This window comes from Zophobas morio, unplaced genomic scaffold, assembly GCF_036711695.1.
Source record: "Zophobas morio isolate AGI-343-1 ecotype UQ-CSIRO unplaced genomic scaffold, CSIRO_AGI_Zmor_V1 ptg000005l, whole genome shotgun sequence".
NCBI classification, from domain to species: domain Eukaryota; kingdom Metazoa; phylum Arthropoda; class Insecta; order Coleoptera; family Tenebrionidae; genus Zophobas; species Zophobas morio.
In genome coordinates, this window is record NW_026972110.1 from 16,217,032 (window position 1) to 16,244,391 (window position 27,360).

A 27,360-nucleotide genomic window follows, 5' to 3' on the forward strand; every position below is an offset into this window, starting at 1 on the left:
GAAATGGCGGAACTTTCCACATTAGCGGGTACGCTGAAGGCCTCCGCACGAAAAACATTAAATCTGCTCTGCGCCCATTACTCTAAAACTTTTTGACGGTAATTAAGGAAGCCATTACCGATTAAGTATGTACAGGTTCTGACAGCCTGATTGCGCAAATTATGTTAGAAGCATTTTCCGCTCCACTTAGGGAAAGGTAGAGCAAGATTGGCACTTCAACGTTAATTTAAAACAAAATACAGAGGAAAAAAAATCAACGTCTATAATAACCTTTGATGTTAATGTACTTTAAATTTTTTAACAAAAAGTCATTTATTTATTCCAGAATTTGACACTTTATTTGATAGTTAAGTCGCTGTAACTGTCAAACTGAACATAAAATATAAACATTAAACTCGTATCTTAGTAATTACATACTCTCCCTGGAGTTTTGAAAATGATTTTCTTTATCTCTCTCTTTCCAAAACTCTTTTGTAACCAATTTCCCTTTGCCACTGTAGACACATTTATTCGCAATCTGCACTGGATTCAAATACATGAAAGGCGTTTTTATCACTTTGTGAAACCGATATCACGATCAGCTTGACTACGACCTGTGTGCTTTCAGAATAAAATTTAACCTTGTAGTTCTCTGTAACAGAAAGCTGAAGCGAGCAAATTTAAGTCTTGTTTCCGTTTTTATCTCGGTAAAAAATTCTCAAGTTGTCTATATCTCTTAACCAACACTGTCAAAACGGTGTCTGATGGGCGAGGCTTTGGCACCGGATATCGATTTTTTTCTTAAGTTTTATGGCTCAACTTCTACTCCTTCCGAATTTCTCGTCCCGTGTGTGTGTTTCAAATTATATAAATGTACAGCGTAACTAGGGTGATGTGGTCCTGCGGGAACCGTTTTCTGGAAGAACACCATACTTATGAAGTTGGAAGTTTTTACCAGGATAAAACTAGTGAGTGGTGTGGGAAGGATAGACACAGTTTCTTTAAACGGTTATTCTCGAATTAACCCTTATGTGAGTGATTATTTAGATTTACGTACAAGCTGTACTTACACGGAAAAATAAGTTGGGTTAATGGAGACATATATTTTTGTAAACGTACTGTTGCACAATGTTATTGTATTTTATTAAATTATTAATTTCTTTATTCTAATCAAATGTAACATTAGTTACCTTAGGCTGTAGTTGTAGGTGTAACAATTAAATTGTTGCATGTGATAATGGAGTATAATAAAAATAATAACTACATACATGTTTTAAAAATACCATATTGTAATACTAATAGGTAGACAATAAGTTATGTTTTACTGTTGCCTGACATAAAGCGTGATTAATATCAGTAATTTACTATTTTGATAAAACATTGAGCTTTTTTTTACTTTCCGAGGGTAAGCTACATTCATATTTTCTCCACGTTTCATGACTCCTAGAATATGAAAAAATAGGTTTCCAGTTTCCGTCTGTCTGTCGTCTGCCATTTGTTTCGAATTTTATTACATTCTTCTTCTTCTTCGATGGTACAATGTTAACCAAAATTTGTCTAATTATCTCCACCAATAATTTGATGACGTGTCCGCAAAATCTTGCTTGGTGAACGCTACTTAAATTTTATAAAATAACATACTCCTATATTTGTGATTTATGAATCCGCTTTGAGTCTGTAACCCCGCCCTTTTTCTAAAAAGTTCAAAATATGTGACAACGAAAGAGCGACTCGCAGCAAACGTAGTTTTACTAAAAATACCTCTTGGGGAATATGAGAAGTACATTTCTTTGAAGAATCACACAAATGCCAAATTATGCATCGACGTATCACTGTTTGTTTAAGTTAGGAAAACCCGAGGATCCTGTTTAGCTCGCTCCTCCTTCCCCTACTTCCAGATAAATCTGCGCCGCAATTTCCTCTGATCGACCTGTAATTTTTTCAGTGGGAGTTGCTTTGAAGGGCAATGGCAAAATGGAAAAAGACATGGACTGGGTGTGGAAACGCGAGGTAGATGGATATATCGAGGGGAATGGACGCAGGGTTTCAAGGGGCGTTATGGCGTTAGACAGTCCAACACGTCCACGGCGAAATACGAAGGAACTTGGGCGAATGGCTTGCAAGACGGATACGGATCTGAGACTTACGCCGACGACGGTAAGTCCCGTATGAATCGAATCAAGAGTTTCTGCGAAAGCGAAACCTTCCATAAGTCATTCACCATTCTCGCGGCTTTATTCATTCAGTAGTAAACACTTCAATTTGAATCATCATCGGTATTTTAAAAATACGCCGATGTTTGTTCCGCGAAATATATAAATGAGGCAAATTATCCTTTTAAGCTCACCGAGGTGAGGCTGATTAAGCCCGCAGCGTTGTTTACGGCGACACTGAGATAATTTAGTTTGATTTATTAAAAAGTCGAAATCGTCGCCCCGAATTAGACGAAGACTCATTTAAATAAGTTTTGTCGTGGTTGCGTGCTTGGGGTTTCGTGGAAGGACTAGGCTTTGGTTTATCGGAGATTTTATCGCAAATAGTTTTGATCCTTAAGCGTCTACTCAGCGCTGCTTTATCCCAAAATAGATATTAATGTGAAAGGGGATATCGACATTTCATTAAGGCGAAACACTAGAAATTACGCTGTGTTAAAAGTGGTGTTGGTTTTTACTAATTTTATTTTTATTTTAGTGCAAGATTGTCATTAATGAGTTATGCACATTTGTTCTTTCTTGTTATTTTTACTCATATGACTAATTAATTTTCTGAAGCTATAATTGAAATTATTTTTAACCTGTTTCTGAGAAATGACGTATGTGTAAGCTTTCGAATTTATAACTAAGATCAACAGACATTTTTGCCTTCCTTACAACGGAAACGTCACTTAAGATTTTTTAAACACATTTTTCAAACGATCCTTTGACACGCATACAATTATTATGTTTGAAATATAACTTTATGTTTATTTATTTAGTTTAAAAATCCTGCTTGGTTAACATAAAGTTCAAATATTTGGCATTTAAAAATTATCTTCAAAACGTTATTTTTGACAATATATCCAACAAACGCCACTGTGTCTTGGGATCAGATCTCTAAATTTAAAGTGGGCGATCATTACAAGCAAACATGTGAAGTTAGCGGTCTATGTGATGACATCAGATATTAAAATTATTGTAGTCATTAAAACAAACTTTTCCAAATACATAGTACATTTGTAAGTAGTAAGTTTCCCCATATTAGTTAAAATTTTGCAGCTGTTTGTTTCTTTTATACTTTTTATCACATTTATTCTAAACTTATGATTAAAAACAATGTTTGATCACCTCACAATTTTTCCATAAAATCACCGGCTAAATTGATACATCTTCGTAAGTCCGCACAGATCTAGAGCATTAGTCCTATTTTAGCAAGCACTGGCAACCGGCCAAAACTAAATGAATCTCTTGTATGAAATAAATTATCGACAAAACGAATTTCGGTATGAATCGTCCAGCTTTGTCAGAAATACCCGTTATCACGGAACATATCTAATATCAGTTAATCTAATTCCAGTTGCCGTAATCCGTTAAACTCAAACATAAGCAGCCAGAAACGGTTTTCGAAACAAGTTTTTCGACGTGTCCCCAATGCGGATAAAATGCGCATTATTCCACCGCTCAGTTACCGCCAAGATAAAATTATCTCTTTTTTTCTTCGAATTTATGGTTTACCGAGCCTCGTTTCAGCCACATCGGAGAAACTCGATTTTCATTACCCTATAAACGATCAAAGCTGTTTCCGCCTTTATTTTCTTGCCCGTAAATGGCGTGAAAAAGCATTTGTGTTGTGTGCACTAAAGCAGTTTTGGTGGAGGTGCCGGTCAAAAATGGGTTTCCGCTGGGTCGTGTTTCCACCGGATTGAACAAACTGTGTTTGCCTGCGGAGAGATTTTATTGATAAAGTTTGTTTGTTTGAGAAAAAAAAATGGGTCCAAACTGGAACAGAATGTCTTTTATGATAACAATATTTTTGACCTAAATCTGTATATGATGATTGTGTGCACTTACAATGACAACGACTAGACTTTATACTAGTTTGTTTTATAACTAATTTTGTTCATATCATGAGAAATCATGTTTTATAGTTTAATAATTTAATTTTAATGATGCGCTGCCTTCATAATGTCTTTATTTATAAGATTTAATAAGATATTTTGTCCTTAGTGAGTGCCGTTTAAAATGTAGATTCCATACTTTACAACAACTTTGTATAATAACAAGTGACAACTTTTATAATACACATGTCGAAATGAACTTGAACTATTTTTGAAGCGTCACGATGTAACATCCGGGAGAAATTCGCCCTCATTGAACCGTCCAGAAACCTTGATATTTGTTTCCGATTTGGATGAAATATTTCATGTTGCTCGGTTTTGGATCACTACGATTTATCTAAATCTAAGTCTAAATGAAGATGAAGCTTGGGTAACATCCGACAGTTTATTTTTGAAGGATATTTTGTCTCTGGATTCTACCACCAAAAATAAATGTTACTTTTTAAACATACAAGATTTGAATGATAACATACTCTGTGTCAGTGACATCTATTTATAAATCTAGTTTTTTTTTTAATTTTAAATTTCTTTTTAGTGGTTACTTTCACTTTAATCTATGTTTATTCTGTTAACACATATTGCAAAATTTTCGTTCTAATAAGAAATAGGAATGTAAAATTTTGAATTTTTTTGTAAAGTTCTGTCTGTAGATTTCGTTGTGACAAACTGTTGAAGATTTGGCAATCTCATCACCGGGTGATTTTTTTAATTTCCGCTCTAGTTATATAATGAATTTATTACTAGCGCCTCAGAATTAATGTCCGGTGTTCATTTGAGATAGCCGCCACGTTGGCCTTGATTTTATGTCAACATTGTGAACTATGTCAATAATAAACTTAAAATTTATCGATGACAGATGACAACGCGGAATGGTACAACTTAACCTCACTTTGGTTTGTTCTTTTATTTAACCATTTTCATTGTAGACCATTATTATCGAATATATCAAGCACTATTGAGGCCTAAATTAGCGGTGTTTGATTAATAATTAAAATTAAGAGGATTATAATGAAAATTGATGTATGTAGTGTTTATTGAATAAAAGGCCATAATATGTGTCTTTCTGATTTTTTATTAACAACTATTATGGCTCGTTTTTGGTTCGTTCAGTTCAGTTCAGATTTCAGGCCGTACTCTTTCATTATTACTCCTCAACCAAAAAAGTGAAGTTATATTGTAATTAGTTGCACGGATGTGTGTACGATTGTGATTTTTTTTATTCGTCGTAAACCAAGGGGACGGAGCTTAACTGCAAAATCCTTAGTTGTCCTCAAAAAAAGTATAACATGTTTTTGGGTATCGTGTTGTTCAAAGAATACTATGTATGTTACGAAAAAAATAAAGCCAAAGATTAGGCCCCACCCATACGAGCCCTGATCTTAATTCTCAATTGTGATGAATTTTTCATTTGTTGTCAGATCGAAGGGCTGAGCGTAAGTGCAAGATCGAAATTTGTCTACAAGAATCTACCATTTTAAACATGTTTTCAAGTTTCTTGTTCTGAAAAGATAACTAAGAAAAAAGGCGAAATATGAGCCCCGCCCACCCGCCCTATCTCAATTGTGATGATTTTTTTATAATCGTCGAGAGCTAAAGGAGCGGAATTTAAATGCAAAATTCTTATTATTTCGCTACAAGAAATTACCATGTAAGATATGAAACAACCTCCCCCAGGAAATTGTAGAGCCGCGAACTACAAACAGCTTTAAAAACGCATCTGACGATCTTAACGTGACAAATAACTAATACAATCAACTTTTTTTTTAATTTTAATTTTGTATAATAGAATTTAATTTCAGTTTTGCATAGAAGACCATTTATATTTGTTAACTCTACAGATCTATAGACTGCAACAGTCTCAATCTGTATTTATATTGTAATAATAATAATAATCAACAATTTTTTTGAGTATCGTGTTATTCAAAAAGTACTGTGTATATTAAGAAAAAATTAAAGCTAAAGATTAAGCCCCACCTATACCTGCCGTGATCTAAATAGTAATGAAGTTTTCATTTGTTGCAGACCTAGGGGCGGAGCCTAATTGCAAAATCCAAATTTCCTTACAAAAAATTACCATTTTAAACGTATTTTCAGTGTCTAAGAATAAAACAAATCCTCACAATTGAGATGGGGTGGGTAGGCGGGGTTTCATATTTTGTTTTTTTCTTAGTATACCTAGTATTCTTTGAACAACACGATACTTAAAGACATGTTTTTAATTTCTTGTAAAGAAGTAAGTATTTTGCCGTTAGGTTCCGTCACCTTGGGCGGGTGGGCGGGCTTACATTTTGTCGTTTTGTTTTAATATGTGCAGACTTCTTTTCACAACATGAAACTTAAAACATGTTTAAAATGGAAAATTTGTATAAGGAAATATCGATTTTGAAATAGGCTCCGCCCCATAATTGTAAAATCCATTTTTCCTTGCAAAAACCATTTTAACTATGTTTTAAGTTTCTCTTTATGAAAAGATGACTGTGTATTTTGAGACAAATAGGCAAAATATAAGCCCCGCCCACCCACCCAATCTCAATTCCAATGATTTTTTTTTCATTCGTCGTAAGCCGCGGGTACGGAGCTTAACTGCAAAATCCTTATTTCTCTACGAGAAATTATAAACATGTTTTTGAGTATCGTCTTATTTAAAGAATACTATGTGTATTAAGGAAAAAATAAAGCCGAAGATTAGGCTCCACCCATACCCGACCCGATCTCAATTCTCAATTGTGATGAATTTTTCATTCGTTGTCAGATCGAGGGGCGGGGCTTAATTGGAAAATCCACATTTGTCTACAAGAATTTACCATCATAAATATGTTTTAAGTTTCTTGTTCTGAAAAGACGACCACGTATATTAAGAAAAAAGACAAAATATAAGCCCCACCCATCCACCCCATTTCAATTGTAATGATTTTTTTTTAATCGAAAGCCAAAGGAACGGAATTTAAATGCAATTTTTTTTTGTATTTAAATAGAACTCGTTTTAATTGTTTTTTAATTTTTCAATAATATTTGCCCATTTTTTTTTACTGAGAGAAAATTACACCAGTTTCGCAGTCTACAAAAAATTCCGTAGCAATTTTCGTTGGAACACAACCAGATTTAATATATTTTGGATTCTTTTAAACATGTTTTCCCATTTTTTTTTTTGGGTTCTGTAAAAGTTAATGATCAGCACTTGCTAAGATAAACCTGATTTTGGCAATGACTTACCCTGTAAGAAAAGAAAGGGAGGGTGGGTGGGCGGGGTTAGTACCTGCTATTGGCAAATGACATACCCTCTAAGAAAATGAAGGGTGGAGGATATATCATTTGGCAAAATCAGTCTTGCCTTGGCAAGTATATTAAGAACAAATTAAGGCCAAAGATTAAGCCGCACCCATACTTGGTCTGATCTAAATAATAATGAGTTTCCATTCGTTGGCAGACCAAGGGGCGGAGCCTAATTGCAAAATCCATATTTTCTCACAAAAATGTACCATTTTAAACGTGTTTTATGTTTCTAAGATGAAGAATTAAAAAAATCATCACAATTGACATGGGGTGGGTGGGCGGGGTTTATATTTTGCCTTTTTTTCTTAATATACATAGTATTCTTTGAACAACACGAAACTCAAAAACATGTTTTTAATTTCTTGTAAAGAAATAAGTGTTTTGCAGTTAAGCTCCATCCCTTTGGTTCACGGCGAATAACAAAAATCATCACAATTGAGATGGGGCGGGTGAGCGGGCTCACATTTTGTTCTTTTGTTTTAATATGTGTAGACTTCTTTTCACAACATGAAACTTAAAACATGTTTAAAATGGAAAATTTGTATAAGGAAAAATTGATTTTACAATAATTGTAAAATCCATTTTTCCTTGCAAAAACCATTTTAACCATGTTTTAAGTTTCTTGTTGAAAAGATGGCTATGTAAATTAAGACAAAAAAAAGGCAAGATATAAATCCCACACACCCGCCCTACCTCAATTGTGATTTTTCTCTACAAGAAATAAAAAATATGTTTTTGAGTATCGTGTTGTTCAAATTTTACTATGTATATTAAGAAAAAAACAAGCTAAAAATTAAGCCCCACCCATATCCATCCCAAGCTCAATTGTGATAAATTTTTCATTCGTTATCAGACCGAGGGGTGGAGTCTAATTGCAAAATCTATACTTTCCTACAAAAATTTACCATTTTAAACATGTTTTACTTTTCTTGTTGTGAAAAGAAGACTACACATCTTAAGAAAAAAGGGAAATAATGTAGGCCCTTGTTATTATGATACCTAATCTCTTTTTGAGACGAACAGCAATAAATCTGGTTGATTTAAACGTCGAGAACTATCTTTAACAATGCAAAAGTACTGACAAAAAGCTACAGTGTAGAAAATGATGGCAGTTATTTAAAATATGAGCGTTTCGGTGAACAAATGATTAAATAGCTTAATTTTAGTGGTGTCAACCAGAAAAATGTCCCTCCTATTTCAGGGGATTTTCCTTCAAGTTGGGAGCACTGCACACTACCGCAATTTGATTGGTCGAAAACCCAACGTCAACGACAACATAACGGCGAAAGTTAAAAGTTAGTCATCTTGAACGTCACCCCAACGGCGTGCCAAGTTTCAACGGCAACGTCAACGGATGATATAAACGAGGCTGCGTATTTATCTTACAACGGCAACGTCAGCGACAAAATTATAAATCGCCCTTGTACATTTTCTCGACCTTTTATGACCCCTAGAGTACGAAGAACTAGGTCTCCAGTTTCCGTCTGTCTGTCTGTCTGTCCGTCTGTCTACTGTCCCGATTTTTTCCCACCCTCCTTTACGCCGCCATTGGTTGAAACTCCATTAATTCATTATATGTCTACCTGACCGAAATATGTGTTGTAGCATCACACAATAAAATATTTAAACTCAGAATAATATTTTCTTAATAAAAAAGTGAAAACTGTAACTAACTTAATATCAAAATGTTTGGAAATCCTATCTGAAATTGTTCTAGAAGCACCTTGCTTACATAAGACCCTTTAAACTTCGTTTTATTTTCACAAAAATTTTGCTAATGATTTTTCCAATAAACACAAAATTTATCGACAATTCTCTTCTTTTGACGACGACACAAGAAATTTAGTGCTTTGTACTTCTCGAGCTTATGTTAAGGAAGTATTGTAATAGGGTCTGTCTGTCTGTATGATTCTCTGTCTATCTTTCTGTCTGTCTGTCTGTTTGTCTGTCGTATTATGTAGATTTTTATTTGGCAGATAATCCCTGAAACAACTGAACCGATTGTTGTCAAATTTTGTACGTGTATTTTGGAATATCATGTATATGGTAAAACGCTAACCAAAAGTTGGGTAATCATCCCCACCACCAACAGGATGACATCATCTCCAAAATTTACAATAGCACATCTTATTTAAATTTTATAAAAATGATATTGCCATATGAATTGATGTATGTATCCGTGTCGAGTTTCCACCCTAGATATCCAGGTTTTTGGAAAAAACAATCAAAATTACACATATAACAACATTTTGCAATTTAACTTTGAATCTGCAGTACCGAATGCTCTGAAATCTTGCATACTTGTAGTTTATCAATGCACCCTTAGTTGTTAGAATTAATTACAGAGGGTGATTTAAAAAAAATAATGAATGACTCACTTAATTTTCTCAAAAATTTGAGAATTTTATTTAGTATTAGCATTACACTACATCTGATGGAAATTGTAACGGAAAAATTAACTTGAAACAAATGCGTACTTAATATTACATACATATCTTATAAATGTATATCATAATCTTATAATTATTGGAAAAAGCTAAATTTGTTGTACTGTATTTCAGGCACGAGGGAAGTTCTATCAAAATAACCTTCGATCAATTTTTACTAGACAAATACGAGATTATTCGAAACTACTGGACCGATTTTACCTGTAAGGAATATCGTGTAGATAGTGAAACGCTAACCAAACGCTGTCTAATCACCCCCACCAACAATGTGATGACGTCACGTCAAAATTGTGCATAGTAATGTTATTTAATTTTTTTGGTGTTTAAATTTTATAATGGAACATACTCTTAAACTTATGGTTTATGGATCCCTCCTAATTTTTTACCTTAGGCTATACAAATTTTTGTAAAAAAGTCAAAATTTTATAACCACCTTTTACAGACTACAACACCGAATGCTTTGAAATTTTCCAAACGTTTGAAGGTTGTCATAAGCCTGGTAAATCGTTAATCAAAACTCTGTATCTGAGGGGGAGGTAACTTCACCCTGAAGCGTTGTCAAATGAAGCAGCATTAAATTAATGGTGTTTTCTTTACGAGAAGGGAATCGTTATAACCAACATACAAAATTAATCGATCTTCCCGGTGGTATAAATTTTAGAGGCGAGTCAGCTTCATAAGCATTTAGTCCTCTGCGAGAGCAAAATCATTAATTTTAGATAATTGTAACTATTCGGAGACTAGAAAACCATTATCTTAATAATCTCGGGCGAATTATCCTCGTTGATTCAGACTGATGGTTTTCTAAAAATGCTTTCGTACAAATATCACTAATTGAGTTTACTTAGTTAATAGATTACTGAAGCACTAAGTTAATTTACACAAAGAATAGGGAGTTGTAGATCCTTGTCTTACAACAATTATATACTCAATAATTTATGTTTTTGTTTTTTACAGTTGGTTTGATAAGTCAATACTTCATTTTCACTATATAGCAGTTTTTGTCTGCGTAGGTCAAAGAAAGTATCAAACTTAATCTTACGAAAAAATCGAGCGATTTATTTTTAGTTCTCTGCTTACTCTCTGCATTACTTTGTGGTAATTCAATGTATAGATTAAGGCTCATTTTCCATTAGCTTCCTTTTGCCGCAAAACCTGACGGTAATCAATTTTGTTTACTTGATAGTAATGAATTTCTCTTACCGTATATACATGTACCAGAAGCGGTTTACCACGTTTAAGCCACTTGATTTATGTGGCGTATTAATTATTTTTTTCATGTACTGTTCCAGATAATTCATTGTCTGTAATAAATCCAAATTCAAGCACGGTATCCCACGTTAAGAAAAAAAAATATATTGGCGATCTCAAACTTCCTCCCGATCTGTAAATTATGACCGTACATTTTTCACGATTAATTACAAATTTATTTTTATTAGATACAATATTGTATAAAAGAATCTATACATTATGCTGCAAGTTGGTAAGATTTATTGTGAGTCTGGCTCGAGGTCTGTGTTTTTGGGAAGCGATCCGCCGTGCGCACCCGCCATCACGATCAATGTGGGCCACATCCACGTGCAGACAGATGGGGGAGACCACTAAGCCATCATCTACTCCTTCATCACTCAGCCTGTCTTTTGCAGGCTGATACTTTATATAATTTTAGGCGAAAGAGGCGAAACACGTGAATCTGGGATATTGCAGGCGATATTTTTTGGATCGAATGAACACACGGGTGAAAGCTAGCGATATTGCATTTTAGACAATATTGTTTGCGAAAATACGAACTCCACCTGTGATACGGTGTAATATAGTTGTGTGCATACGTTTTATTAAATTGTTTGATGTCTGTTAAGGTTTTTTTTAGAATGAAAAGTAATATTGAAAAACGTATAAATTCGATGGAACTGAATTTTTATTATGCTGGAATATGTTAAATGATAGATTTCTAGGTTGGGGTTAACTTGTCAACTAAAATTATTATTGTTTTTTTTAAATGTCGGTTCATGTTGCTCAGAAAAGAATCACTGAGGGTTAAATTTGTTACAAAACAAAGATCTTCCCATTATTTATTGTTGATGATATTGTCGTAAATTTGATTGGTTTAAGTGCAGTCCAGTTGTTTTTGCACATAAATCATGATGTTGATACGTAAAATATTCATAAAAATGTTGTGTGCAAATAAACAAAGTTTTGAACAGGAGGTATAGGTATTTCTCGTTGTATTTTTAAGTTTCCTGAAAATAATTTTATGCATCACTCAACTTTATGTATTTTTGTATATATATTTTTTTATATCTCGCTACACAACTTGATTATAAATTTCTTGTTTGATAACAACTTACGAAACAAATACTTATAAGAAATATAGTCTATAACTCTATAACTCTATACTATATAGGGTATAATTAGTATCTTATGACCTCGTTTATTTGCTCTATTTAAAAATGTTATAGTTGAAGAGCAAGATTGTTTTTTCTCAATGGATCTATAATGATAAATTTACTTGGATATCTGTAATAAAAAATATGCATATCGAAGACCCCGCGTTTAGTAACTCACCCTGTATATTTAGATATTTGAAAAACCATTTTGAACATTTTTTGAAAGCAAGTTTTTTTCGAAAATACAAAAAAATAATTTCTCTCTTAAAAATCAGATGCTTTCATAATCTTCAACTTAATGACATAGGAAAATAGGATTATGTAAGTTTTCCTTCCTATCTATATTTTCTACATACAAAGCAGACGTATATTTTTTATTTCGTTTTATAAATTCCATCACGCACTATATCGAAATAAGTTTTTACTTACTGAGCGTGAAAGTGTTTTCTCGACGTTTCATGATCCCTTGAGTATGAAAAAATAGATTTCCTCAATTTTTTAAGTTCTTGATTTTTGTTTTTCATTTTTCCGATTTTTCTAATTTTCGTTTTTTCAATTTTATATCACAATTCTTTATTTTTTTTTTCAATGTTTATTTTATTTTTCAAATTTTCAACTTTTGATTTTTCGATTCCTCGGTTTTTCAATTTAAAAATTTTTCAATTTCGCAAGTTTTGGCTTTCTCAATTATCGGATTTTACGATTTTTTAGTTTTCAATATAACGATTTTATGATATTTCGTTCTTTCGATTTTGCGCTTTTTCGATTTTTCAATTTTGCGTTTCTTCAACTTTTCCAGTTCATGACTTCCAATTTTTAGATTTTCAAAGTTTTCATTTTATACTTTTTCGTTTTTTCACTTATCTTTCAGTTTTACAATTTTGCAATTTTTCCAATTTTTTGGTTCGAAATGTTAAAAAATCGAAATATTGAAAATCGGAAAAAATTGAAGAATCGAATAATTGAAAAAACGGAGAACTTCAAAATCGAAAAATTGTAAATCTAAGCACTGAAAAAATGATACCCTGAAAAACTAGAAAATTGAAAAACTTAAAAATCGAAAAATTGGAAAGAAGAAAAAAGAATCGAATCCAAAAATCGAAAAATTATGGAACGTCAAAACTGCAAAGTGGACAAACTGTATATAAAATTGAATAATTAAATATCGAAAAATTCAGAAATTAAATATCGAAAAATTGAAAAATTAAATATTAGGAGATGAAAAATTTAAAAGTTGAAAGCTCACGAAATTTTAAATCCATTGCAAAATTTAAAAATCGAAGAAACAAAAAAAAGTAAAAAATTAAAAAATCGCAAATCCAATCATTTAAAAAAAATTATTGAAAAAATGAACGTCGGAACATTGAAGAATCGAAAAATTGTAAAATTAAAAAGAATAAAAATGCGAAACAAAAAATTGTTAATTGAAAATTTGAAGACAGCAAAAATGAAAGAATCGAAAAATTGAAAGCTCGAGATTTTAAATCGAAATTGAAGAAATAAAAAAAAGGAAAATTGAAAAATCGCAATTCCAAAAATTGAAAAAATTAAAATTGGAAAAAGAAAAAAATTATAAAATCGGAAAATCCAAAAACGGAATAATTGGAAAAATAAAGAAAATAGAAAAACCGAAACGAAAAATTGAAAAATTGAAACTTGAAAAATTTGAAAGTTATAAAATTGAAAAATAGATACTTAAAAATAAAAAAAAACTGTTAAATCGAAAAATTATGAAATCGTCAAAATTGTAAAGAAAAATTGATTAATTAAATATCGAAAAATGAATTAATGAAGAAGTTTTAAAATCCAATAATTGAAAATTGGAAAAATTCTACAAAAACCGTAAAATTGAAAAAGTAAAAAATTTAGAAGTTATAGTTGTTATTGCTTCCATATTTAAAACTATATCAAAAATTGAAGAAACGAAGAATTGAAAAATAGAGATATCGCAAAATTTAAAATTGAAAAAACGAAAAATTGAAAACTGAAAAATTGCTCATCGAGAAATTGAAAAATTGAGCATTGAAAAAACAAAAATTATAAAATCAAAAAAATTGGAAAATTGTTCATTTAAAGAAAATAAAAATTCAAAACAAAAAATTGCAAAAATTTGATGAAATAAAAAATTAAAGAATGGAAAAATTAAAAATTAAAGAGAATGAAGATCCGAAACGAAAAATTGCGAATTGCAAATTTGAAGAGATGAAAAATTAAAGAATTGATAAATTAAAAATTGATAGGTCGCGAAATTTTCGAAAAATTGAAGAAACAAAAAAAAATGGAAAATTGAAAAATTGCAAATCGAAAAATTGAAAAAATTAAAATCGAGAAAACGAAAAAAAATATAAAATCGAAACATCGAAAAATTGAAAAATCAGAAAAAATTGAAGAAACGAATTAAAAAACGGAAAATTCCAAAATCGAAAAATTGGAAAGAAGAAAATAGAATCGAATCGAAAAATCTGAAAACTCAAAAATTGTAAAATCCAAATTTTAAAAAGATCGTAAAAATGAAAACGTGAACAATTTTAAAAATTATAGTTGTTATTATTAATGTAAAATGAAAACTAGAAAAACCACAAATCAAAAATTGAAGAAACGAAAAATTGAAAAATTGTGCATTGAAAAGAGAAAAATTATAAAATCAGAACATCGAAAAATCGACAAATTGTAAAATTAAAGAAAATAAAGTTTCAAAACGAAAAATTGCAAATCGAAAATTTGAAGAAATAAAAAAAATATATAAAAATTAAAAAGATGAAAAGTTGAAAGCTCAAGAAATTTTAAAGCCATAAATTGCAAATTTTTAAAAACGAAGAAGTTAAAAAAGGAAAATTGAAAAATGGCTAGTTGAAAATTCGAAAAATTTAAAATTAAAAATGTAAAAAATTATTAAATCGGAATATCGAAAAATTTAAAGGTCGTAAAATTAAAGAAAATAAAAATCCGAAATGAAAAATTGCAAATCGAAAATATGAGGAAAAGAAAAATTAAAGAATTGAAAAATAAAAAAATTGACAGCTGGAAAAAATTTCGAAAAATTGAAGAAAAAAAAATGGAAAATTGAATAATCGCACATCGAAAAATTGAAAATTTTAAATTCGGAAAACAAAAAAATTATAAAATCGAAACATTGAAAAATTGAAAAATTCCAAAACTGAAAAAGTAGAAAATCGAAAAATTGGAAAGAAGAAAATAGAATCGAATCGAAAAATCGGAAAACTCAAAAATTGTAAAATCGAACAATTATGGCATCGTCAAAAATGCATTGTCGAAAAACTGTAACATTGAAATAAAAATTGAATAATTAAATATCGCAAAACTGAAATATTAAACTTCGAAAAATGAAAAATCGAATAAATGCATAAGTCTTAAAATCCAGTAATTGAAAATTAGAAGAATTCTTAAAAAAATCTAAAATTGAAAAAGTGAAAAATTTTAAAAATTATAGTTGTTATTATAAAAAAACGGAAAATGGAAGATCGCAAGTTGAAAAATTGAAAAATTTTAAATTAAGAAAGTAAAAAATTGGAACATCGAAAAATCGAAAGATTGTAAAATTAAAGAAAATAAAAATCCGAAACGAAAAATTGCAAATCGAAAATTTGAAGAAATGAAAAATTAAAGAATCAAAAAATTGAAAAATTAAATATTGAAAGCTCCAGAAATTTTAAATCGAAAAACTGAAGAAACAAAAAAAAAATGGAAAATTGTAAAATCACAAATCGAAAAATTGAGAAAATAAAAAAATTGTAAAATCGGAACATCGAAAAATTGAATAATTGGAAAAATGAAACAAAAAATTGAAAAATTTAAACTTGAAAACTCAAACAATTTTTATAATTTTTCAAAGAAGCGAGATTTGTTTGGTTGCACTTCTACCAATTTTTTTTTCAGTTCTCACTTTTGTGTTTGATATCCCGAACTGGTCGCAAAAATAAATCCGATCATTTGAGAGAGTACCTAATCGTAAATAGCGCAAACATTGTCGAAAATAAGGAAATTATGAAAAAAAATGCGTTGCATTCCGGAGCGCAGAAATGACCCACAAAAATTATTATTTCGTAAATATTCTTTCTCGTGTGTTTATTTGCACGTTCCATGTGATTTGGTTTACGTCAGTGCGTTTTATGGACAGACAGAGATAAAATACGTGTGGAAACTTCACTTTAATAGCTTTTTACGGTCCAGTGACCAAAAGAATTAAAAATGTGAATTATGGAGATAAAAATCACGTCCTGGACAAAACGTCCCAGATTCGTTTTTAGTTCAGTATCCGAATTCCATTATCACAATCTACATTTCCCGTTACACATTTTGCCAGTTCGTCCACCTACTTATATTTTTCTTTAATTAAAACCGTCGAAGCTTTTAATGATATTCTCTTATCTGCGAGACATCGGGCGACAGCCAAACAGACTAATCCTAATTGAAGTTATATTTATAAAAATCGAACGTAACTTAAGATTATTTATCTAAGAGTGAAGCTCGTTAAGTAATGCACGCTATAATAGTCCAGCAGAATAACATTTACGATTCTAAATCAGAATGATTAACTAAACATTATTTTTACAAAATTGCGTCATTTTCTTTATATAAAATAATAAAATGAGTTGCACCGCAATTTTCAAAAGCTTTGACTCGCGGAGTCATAAATATATTTTCGGTATGTGCAGTTTTAATGATCCGAATGTTAAATAAAACAGGAAGAGCTACAATTTAAGAGTGGACTAAAATTGCGCGACGCAGTGCTGGTTTGTTGAAGCTCGAAGTCTTGAATGGGGTTATATTAAACTTTACTAAATTGAAATCTAAAGCAAACTCGTGCTAAAATTAATCATAAATTTAATAACGCGTTTTTAATTAAAGTCGGAGGTAAATTAAAGTTGCAGAAAATGTAGCCTAACGAATCCGTTCTCCACCGGCAGTTTGATGGAGGAGAATTTTACTTGTAATTTTTTAACAAAGTATGTAAGATTTTAGATTAAATCTTAGAAGTTTGTATTCCCGGTTGTTAATTATAAATTGTAAATGACTATGAGAGGGATGAATATTAATGTGGGAGTTTATTAGATGCTGCCTTATTTAGAATGATAATGAAATTTAACGATTTTTTTATGCACCGTAGTTGTATTAAAAAATAATGCATTTATACAGTCGTAATTTATTTATTATTCACTAAATTATTCCCTGTTATAATCTGCGAACTATAAGAAATGTTATTTTTGTTTTATTTATTATTTTTAATAGTTGTTTTAAAAAGTGAAAAACCTGCTAGTAGTCGCAGCTATTTCACTGCATCATAAATTATTCATCAAATATTTAAATAACAGTTACTGATATGGAAACACCGACAAATTAAATCAGAAATGTTAATAATTAGCTAAAATTACTCTAATTAGTCATATAAGAGGGCTATTATTACGTGAGAACTTAATTTGACTTGCACTTTGCTCTTTGTTGGTTGTTGAGGTATAATATGTGAACTATATTCCAATTATGTGGAAAATCTCTAGAATGTTGTGGAGGCTGAATAATCAATCACTCCGTCGCATATAAATGTAGGGAATCTAGAAAGTTAGCTTACTTTAGTATGCATGAGCTGCAGGTGGTTTAATTGCATGCAAGGGCTCAGAAGAGTAAATTAGTTTTCATTGTAAGTGGAATTTACTAATTTGATTAAAGTGGCTAATATTTAATGGAATTTTACCTTCTAGCTAGCGGGCGTTTTATTTGTATCATTCTTGTTTTCTCATTCCCGTTCGTGCTAAATCGTGGCACTTATGTACTCTATGTTTCTGTTTTATTACACTACGGTGTTTTCCAAGTGTATTTCTGCCTTTGTTTAGGCGGCACGGTTTTAATGCGGCACCTTTGTTTCTGTGTCATTAGGTGGAATGTGTGTATATTTTTTTTTCATATTTTAATTTTCCCTTCCTGGGAGTAAGCCAAGGAAGTATTTTAATTAAGTCCAGACGACTGGCTACTTTTATGTTTCTTCGACGTTTCATGACTCCCAGAGTACGAAAAAATAGGTCCCTCGTTCCAGTCTGTTTGAATTTAAATCTTGTAATTTATCAAAAATTCTGGATTTAATTGTTTCTTGGTATCACAATTTTTCCCTTTTCATTTTTCTTCGATTTTTCAATTTTTTGACATCACAATGTTTCGTTCTTTCATTCATTAATTTTTCAATTTTTGCATTTTCCAATGTTTCGGCTTCATAAATTCTCGTTTTTTCAACTTTAATTTTTCCAATTTTTCAATTTCTTGGCTACCAAATTTTTAAATTTTTCGTTTTTACATTTTTCAATTTGCAAATTTTCAATTTTGCAATTTTTCTACAGTATGTCCCCGGATTGAGTTCACAAGAGGAAAAAAAACTGTATTTTCTATTTTACAAAAAAAAAAAAAAATGACATAGTAATAACATTTTTTGCTTAATTTAAAACGAATAAATCTGCAATTAAAACTTCAATATTCCTGGTCTGTATTCTTAAAATTAATTTTTTCATATTTCTAGTTCTTCGTTACTTTTAGTTTTTTCGATTTTAAGGACAGAGAATGATAATATTAAAATTTTAATTGCAGATTTATTCATTTTGAATTAAGCAAAAATGTTATTCCTATGTAATTTTTGTGTAAAATAGAAAATGCAGCTTCTTTTCCTCTTGTGAACTAAATCCGGGGACATACTGTATATTATAATATTTCATTTTTCGATTTTTCAATTTTTCGTTTTTTCTCAAATTCCTCTATTTTTCATTTTCTCGATTTTTTATTTTCATTTTCTCGATTTTAGATCACAATTTTTCGTTTCGTTTTCATTTCCTTTACTTTTTCAATGTTTCTTTCGATTTTATAATTTTTCGTTTATCAGATTTTTCAAATTTTCAATTCCTCGGTTTTTGAATTTTAAAATTTTTCAATTTTGCTATTTTTGGGCTTCTCACTTAACCGATTTTCCGATTTTTAAAATTTTCAAGATTTTGATTTTACAATATTGCGTTTTTTTTTTTAATTTTGCACTTTTACAATTTTTATGTTGCTCAATTTTTAATCTTTCGATTCTTTAATTTTTCATTTCTACAGTTTTTCAAGTTCTTGATTTCCAATTTTTAGATTTTTCCAAGTTCTCATTTTACACATATTCGTTTTTTGATTTTCTTTAATTTTTCAATTTTTGCATATTTCCAATGTTTCGGCTTCATAATTTTTCGTTTTTTTCAATTCTACTTTTTAAAATTTTTCAGTTTTTCGCCTGTCAAATGTTTAAATTTTTCGTTTCTACAATTTTTCATTTTTCAATTTTTCGATATTACAAATTTCCATTTAGCGATTTTTCAGTTTCTCACTTTTTAATTTTTTGTTCGATCAATTTCTCAAGTTCTCGATTTTCATTTTTCATTTTCCCAATTTTTTAATTTTCGTTTTCTTGATTTTAGATCACAATTTTTCGTTTTTTTATTTCCTATATTTTTTCAGTGTCTTTTTCAATTTTGTATTTTTCGTTTTCAAATGTTCAATCTTTGAGTTTTCGATTCCTCGGTTTTCCAGTTTTTAAATTTTTCAATTTTGCAATTTTTGAATTTGTCAGTTACCCGATTTTTCTATTTGTTAATGTTCGGTATTTTACAATATTTTGTTTTTCCGATTTTGTACTTTTTGAATTTTTACGTTACTCAATTTTTAATTTTTTAGATTTTTCAAAGTTTTCGTTTTATACTTTTTCATTTCCATTAATTTTTCAATTTTTGTATTTTCTAAAGTTTCGGTTTCATAATTTTCTGTTTTTTCAACAATAATTTTTTTCAATTTTTCAATTTCTCCGCTATCAAATTTTTAAATTTTTCGTTTCTACAATTTTTCGATTTGTAATTTTTCAATTTGCAATTTTTCAATTTTGCAATTATTCGATATTATAGTTTTTCATCTTTCGATTTTTCAGTGTCTCAGCTTTTAATTTTTTGATTATTCAATTTTTCATTAGATCAATTTTTCAAATTCTGGATTTTCATTTTTCATTTTCCCGATTTTTTGATTTTCATTTTCTCGATTTTATATCACAATTTTTTGTTTTTTCATTCCCTTTATTTTGTCATTGTTTTTTTGGATTTTATAATTTTTAGTTTTTTATTATTCAAAGTTTTAATCTTTGGAATTTTCAATTACCCGATTGTCAGATTTTTTTCATTTTCAATATTTCGATTTTACAATATTTCCTTTTTTCGATTTTGCACTTTTTTAATTTATTTGTTACTCAATTTTTAATCTTTTGATTTTTGAATTTTTCGTTTCTTTAATTTGCAAGTTCCCGATTTGCAATTTTTTCATTTTTGATTTTTCAATTTTGCAGTTATGCAGTTTTTCTATTTTTTTTATTCGAAAAGTTGAAAAATCGAAAAACTGAAAAACATTGCAAATCGAAGCAGTGAAGAAACCAAAATTTGAAACATTGAAAAACTAAAAATCGTGAGACTCAAAAATCGAAAAAAATCAATGAATCGGAAAATTGGTACGAAGAAAAAACAAATCGAATCGGAAAATTGAAAAACCCAAAAATATCGAGAAATTAAAAAACTGAAATCGAAAAAATGAAAAATTGAGTTTTAAAATTCGATAATTGAAAAATGAAAAATTTTAAAAATTATACATAATTAATTATTATTACATATTTAAAATGAAAACTAGAAAAATTGCCAAAAAAACGGAGAATTAAAAAATCGAGACAATTATTTCAACCTAAAATTGAATTGAAATAATGAAAAATTGAAAAATCTAGAAATTGAAAATTTTTATACTGAAGAAAGAAAAATTATAAAATCAGAATATTAGAAAATCGAAAAATTGACACAATCAAGAAAATGAAAATCGAAAAATTAAAAATTGAAAACTCGTGGAATTGCAAATAAAAAAAGCAAAAATGAAAACTCGAAGAGTTGCATGTCGTAAAATTGAAGAAACGAAAAATTGCAAACATTTAAAATGGAAAATTAAAAAATCATAAAATTGGAACATGGAAAACCCGAAAAATTGTAAAAATAAAGAAAATAAAAAACTGAAACGAAAAATTGCAACTCGGGTATTTGAAGAAATAAAAAATTAAAGAATCGAAAAATTGAAAAATTTAAAATTGCAAATTCCAGAAATTTTAAGTCGAGAAATTGCAAAATTTGAAAACTGAAGAAACAAAAAATGAAAAACTGAAAAATCGAAAATCAAAAAATTGGAGAAACGAAATATTGAAAAAATTAAAATGAAAAAACAAAAATTATTAAGTTTAAACATTTAATAATGCACTAACTGAAATAAATAAAGAAAATAGAAACCGAAACGATAAAATTACAAATTTAAAAATTGAAAAATCAAAAATGAAAAAATTTTATAGTGAAGAAAGAAAAATGATGAAGTCAGAATATTGGAAAGCAGAAAATTTGACAACTCGAGAAACTCAAATCGAAAAATTGCAAAATCTAAAAATTGAAAAATTCACCAATTGGAAAATTGAAAAACCGAATAATTTAGACTTGAAATCTCGAAAAACTGAAGAAACAAGAAAAAAGAAAAATTGAAGAATTGAAAAATTCAAATCAAAAAGGCTGCGGTAGTGTTTAAAACGCCACTGTTTTTACTTAATAGAGGTTATTAGAAAACAAAAATCACAAACAGTTTTTATAATTTTTCGAAGAAGCTGGATATTTTGGACTGCACTTCAGGACGAGGGAAATTTTGTCAAAATAACCTTCGACCAATTTTCATTAGTGATATATTGTCTTATGAAACGCAATACATTTATCCCCACCAAAAAATTAATGGTAAAATATCCTTGTTTAGTCGAACTGCCAAATAATGAGTCTGCGTTTGTTTGCTTCTTCGAAAAAATCTGTTCATGCACGTCTGATTCATAGAATCTTTGTTCCTTTCAGGCAGACAATCGGAAGTAATTTATCACTACTTCTAATAAACAAAAGTTAGTTTACTATTTGGCCGTCTCTACTATAGACCAGTAATTTCTTTAAAAGCCACATCACTGTACCATAGGAAACTAGATTTTAAAATAAAATTTTGTAAACTTTGATTTTATTTAGCACTAGAGTATATTTTAAAATATACCACAATTACTCGTTCTAGCGTCACCCGTTAAGGCTTGTTCATAACACGCAGCCACATGTGTCTTTCCTGATTACATTTGTAACTGCCTCGACCGTAAAATCTCCTTACGCCACAGTTATAAATATTCGTTTATTGAAAACTGTCATAATTAAAATTACACAAAATGGATTTCATATGTATTATTAGCCGTCTTTACTTTGTAGTATCTCGCGCGAAGTGTGTCTCACGAGCGTCGTTAAAACTCTTTCCGCCTCCGGTTCATATCCAGCAATGCCCTAATATTTTATACGCGAAGAGCTTTCATTTTAAATTATGAAAGAGATTAAAAAACGCAATAAAGCTATTTATAAATTAAAAGGTGCTTTAGAAGTCTGAATATTTTACGAGCGCTCCTCTCAAGGTAAAAAACGCCAGCATTGTTATTAATGCGAACACAGATGTTCGTGCTGAATTATGGAAAAATGAATGCTTCAACACTGCAACGACATTCCACCGGTGCTAGTTCCGGGTTGATGGAGAGTGTTTTGCACAGTTCCTAATTCTAGAGAGCTTATAAATATAGAACACGGTTTCAGAACTGTTACAATAATGAGACATTTATTACCGCCGGATGTACGAGTTCCTTTAAATTCTCGATTTTTTCCCTTGTGGTGTGAACACTGGGGAGCTTAAAAAAGGCGCCAGTATAAACGTCAAATATTTGGCGTGTTAAGCAGAATGGTACTGGCGTTTATAACTTGCCAAATATTTGACGGAGTCTTATCGCAAGGTTTTCGCACTGGGGCTTATTACGTTTCAGTGTTGACAGGGTTTTGGAAGAAATTGTAGCAGTTTTATTAGCTTAGGGAAATTGTGTGAGGGTTGACGAAAGAAATAATGATGTTCGAATAATTTGATCACAGCTGTGATACTAAAGCTAAAGGTGCTACATTTTAGGGAGATTGGGCTTTGGTTTTTTTGTGTTTGAAAATAAATTTTTAACGAACACAATTTACTTACTGATTACTCTACAAACATACAAATTTGAATGTCGATACAATCAGTTGTTGGATTAAGACATTAGTATATTTTGTTTTTGATTTATCTATTCAAAATGATAAATATGTAACGATGGTACAATAACAACTACGATTTTTTTAGTCACAGAAATAAGCTAAATAATATTTAAATAATAAAAAAATATATCTGAAGTTTAGTAAATGTCGAAGGGACCTATTGACATTTTGATCAATTTCTGATAAGTTTTGGCTAACCGTGACAAGAAAGTAACGTTTAAGAAAATATCAATTTTTTGACGGGGATAAATACATTTGTTTTGATATGGGCAGTAGAATACTAATATAATAATATCATAATTATAGTTGTTTTTAAAGTTTCAAAGAAAATTGACAAAAAACGACCCCGTATAAGCAAGATCTTTCAAAGAATAAAGCACAAGTAAATAACTACTTACTTAATTTTTTTTTTTTTTTTTAATAAAGGTACAACATTTTTAATTTAGGCGAATGGCTAATTTTATATTTCACGACGTTTCATGAGTCCTAGAGTGTGAAAAAATAGGTGTCCCGTTTCCGTCTTTTTGTCCGACTGTGTGTCGTCGGCCTCTATCGATCTTTATTAGGCAGATAACTCTGGACCGATTGTTGTCAACTTTTACATACAAAGTGAGCCATTAAGCCGACGTCCCTCCATAGCTCAATAATTATTATTCTTAATTACATTAAAAGTCAAATACCAAAGTTGTATGGTTATTTGAGGACTTCCTCTAAAATTACTTTTAATTATGCAGCGTGTTCTGTTTTTAAGGCGTAATACAGAACTTAGTTTTATGAAATGAAACATCTGATATATTTTTACATATTTTGATTAGCTTTTCTTACGCTTTACAACCACAGATTATAATCTGTGACTCATGAATCGGAGTTTTCACCCTTAGCTTCCAGATTTTTGAAAAAAAAAATCAACATTGTGTAACAACATTTTACAGTTATAATTATAATTTAAGATTATTTGGAACATGGTAAATTGTTAATCAAATTTATCCGTCATCATACATTTTTACTGAATTTCTGCAAATTTATGAGTGTTATGGAAAAAAACTGACTATGAATCAATCAGTTCTTTCCTCTGCGTTGAGGACACAAAATCAACCAAATTTCATTTTTTCTTAACCGCTGGTACGTAATCTGAATGTGCTAGTAGTTCAATTCGGTCGAAGTATCAACATAAACAATCGAAGGTGAGCCTCTAGTGACTTTTCTTATTATAATTTAATTAAGTTTCTTACAGGATACGTTATTTGCAGAAATGAGTCTTACCTTAGCAGGTACTAGCTCCACCCACCCGCCCTCTCTTTTCTTAGAGAGTATGTCATTTGCCAAAATCAGTCTTAACAGGTTCTAGCCCCACCCACCCACCCACCCACCCTCTATTTTCTTAGAGGATATATAATTTGCTAAAATCAGTCTTATTTTAACAAGTACAAGGCCCGCCCACCATCTATTTTTGAAAGGGTGTACCATTCGTCAAAATTAGGCTTATCATGGCAAGTACTAACCCCACCCACCCGCCCTCGAAAAACTACTAACAATAAAACTGAAAAATCAGAAGTTTGCAAAATCACAAAACTGAAATATCGTCTAATTTTAAAATTGAAAAATCAGACAATAGTACAATAAAAAATTTACATTAATGAAAAATCGAAAAATTACAAAATTATGGAATTGAAAAATCAAAAATTGAAAATTGAAAAAACGAAAACGTTTAAAAACAGAATTATAAAATTGGAAATGGAGAAATTGAAATACATCCACAAACTGTGAATATGTAAATTGAAAAATCAAGATAGTGTAAAATCGGAAAATTCAAAAATCGGATGCCTTTAAAAACGAAAAATCGTAAAATAATTGAACCGAAAAATCAATTTTTCACAATTTAAAAATAAAAAAAAAATTAATAAAATTGCAAAATTATTAAAGTCCAACAATCCAAAAATGAAAAGTGGAACGATTGAAAATCAAAAAGTGAAAAACTGATTCATTAAAAAGTTGGACAATTGAGAAATCGAAAAATTGCAAAATTACAAAATTAGAGGGTATATTATTTGCCAAAATCGATCTTATTTTAGCAGGTACTAGCCCCGCCCACCCTCCCTTTATTTTTGAAAGGGTATATTATTCACTAAAATCAGGCTTATCATAGCAAAAATAATTATTTTTGAAATTCTGATGCGATATTGCCACGTTATTCTACTTTTTTTGAAATTTTTTAACAATGGAAGGAATCACTAAAAATGGCAGTAGGGTTATTTTAAAATCTGTGTTACAATATTTTGTGGAGAGATAAATAAAAGTACGCACCTTGTTGTGATTTCATGACCCCTACAGTACAAAAAATTTTGCTGAATAAATTCTAACTAAAGTGTGCAAACTATTATGTGGCTTATCAATGCATTAATACTTTTTAGAATTAGTTATTCAGTAAAACATTAATGAATGAGGCGTTCTATTTTATTGATCAAATTAAGAACAGCTTACCTCATTTTCCCGAAAATTTGAGTATATCGTGTTATTACACTGTACCAATTCATATTGATATCAGGTGATTAGGTGATATGGATTATAATCGAGTCATGCTTTGGATGATTGTTGTGCTTGAAAAAAGGGCACTTTTTGTGAATTGTACTATCCAGAGAGAAATAATTTACGACCGAATTTTGTTTATGAACATCATGAGGTGAAGGACATTTGTCATTTTATATGATGTCAATACCAGTTATCAAAGATATGGAGATTAAAAGTTATGAATAACAAGAGTACAATCAATTGCGATTACCCATTCTATGTGTCCGTACTAAAATTATATAAAATTTTGTTACAAGAAAATTCAGTTGAAACCATAAGTATTTAAATTTTATATAGTACCTAACATACTTCTGTATTTGTGGTTTATGAATCCGACTTGATTTTTTAATCACAATTGTTTCACAAAATGTTGGTGCTATATTTGCCATCTGTGTTACGTAATTGGTTTCTGGCGTGTTATCTACATATTTTTTAACTTACAGGGGTTATCATAACTTAAATAATATTTCATAAAATTAAATTTTATATTTTTTTAAAAAACGCTTTTAAGGGGCGAATGAATTTCTGTCTGTAATCTTAGATTACTTTTTGAAAGAATTTATCGTCTTAGCAACATTTTAAAGCGGTCAAGTGGCTGGAAATAAAATTTAAGGTCCCAAATTATTTTTAATATAATTTTTTAATTTCTTTATTGATTTGATGGACTGGCGAGCAGAACATTTCTGACGTTACTTCAGATAAAGATCACAATTATTAATATTAATATGGACAAAGCTAAAAGTTAAGGCTGATATTTACTTAACAATTTGCGATGATGTCATCATTTTTTTGGATTGGATTGGATCGAATGAATAGACAAATTTTAGTTAGCGATTTCGTATGTACACAACTGTAGTGCACATAATAATCGGTTCTGTAGTTCTTTCATGCTTTTTAAAATAAAAATTAAATAACAGCTGTGGAAAGGTTGAGAATTTGATGTTTTATTTAGTTTAGTTAGTTAATGGTGTAATTCCAAAGAGGTGCCGTCCGCAGATATGCAGACAGTGTAAAATGTATTCAGAGCAAACAACCAACGGAAAAGAATGTATTATGAACATTGTACATGCTTAACTTCGATTGTTTATGTTTATACATCGAAAGAATGTCACGTAGAAATTTGTTTAATTTGAATGAGTCGTTTCTTCAAAACGGAGACAAAAATTATTAATTAAGCCACAATGGAGCAAAATGCTTTGAATATGAATATTCTCACATTTTCTGGAAAACGAGATTCTTAATTTGATCAGTAAAAAATTGGTCGAAGGCTATAAGTATCATCCGACAAATCAAGCGTTTTAAAAAAATTATAAAATCAGCATTAGGTAATAGTAATCTGAAGCTCAAGTGTTTATTTATGTTTATACATTGAAAGAATATCACGTATAAATTAGTTTGATTTGAATGAGTTTGTTTTCTCAAAACAGGACTAAAATAATAATTAA

At 30.0% G+C, this 27,360-nt stretch overlaps 1 protein-coding gene across 2 annotated transcripts in view; it reads left to right on the plus strand.

Moving 5' to 3' along the window:
• Positions 1-27,360, plus strand: part of LOC135122865 (junctophilin-1) — a 106,536-nt gene that overhangs the window by 21,484 nt on the left and 57,692 nt on the right. For both annotated transcript variants that reach the window (XM_064047337.1, XM_064047336.1), the window contains exon 2: positions 1,925-2,136. In XM_064047337.1, the coding sequence (XP_063903407.1) occupies positions 1,925-2,136 (212 nt within the window). The remainder of the gene's footprint in view (positions 1-1,924; positions 2,137-27,360) is intronic.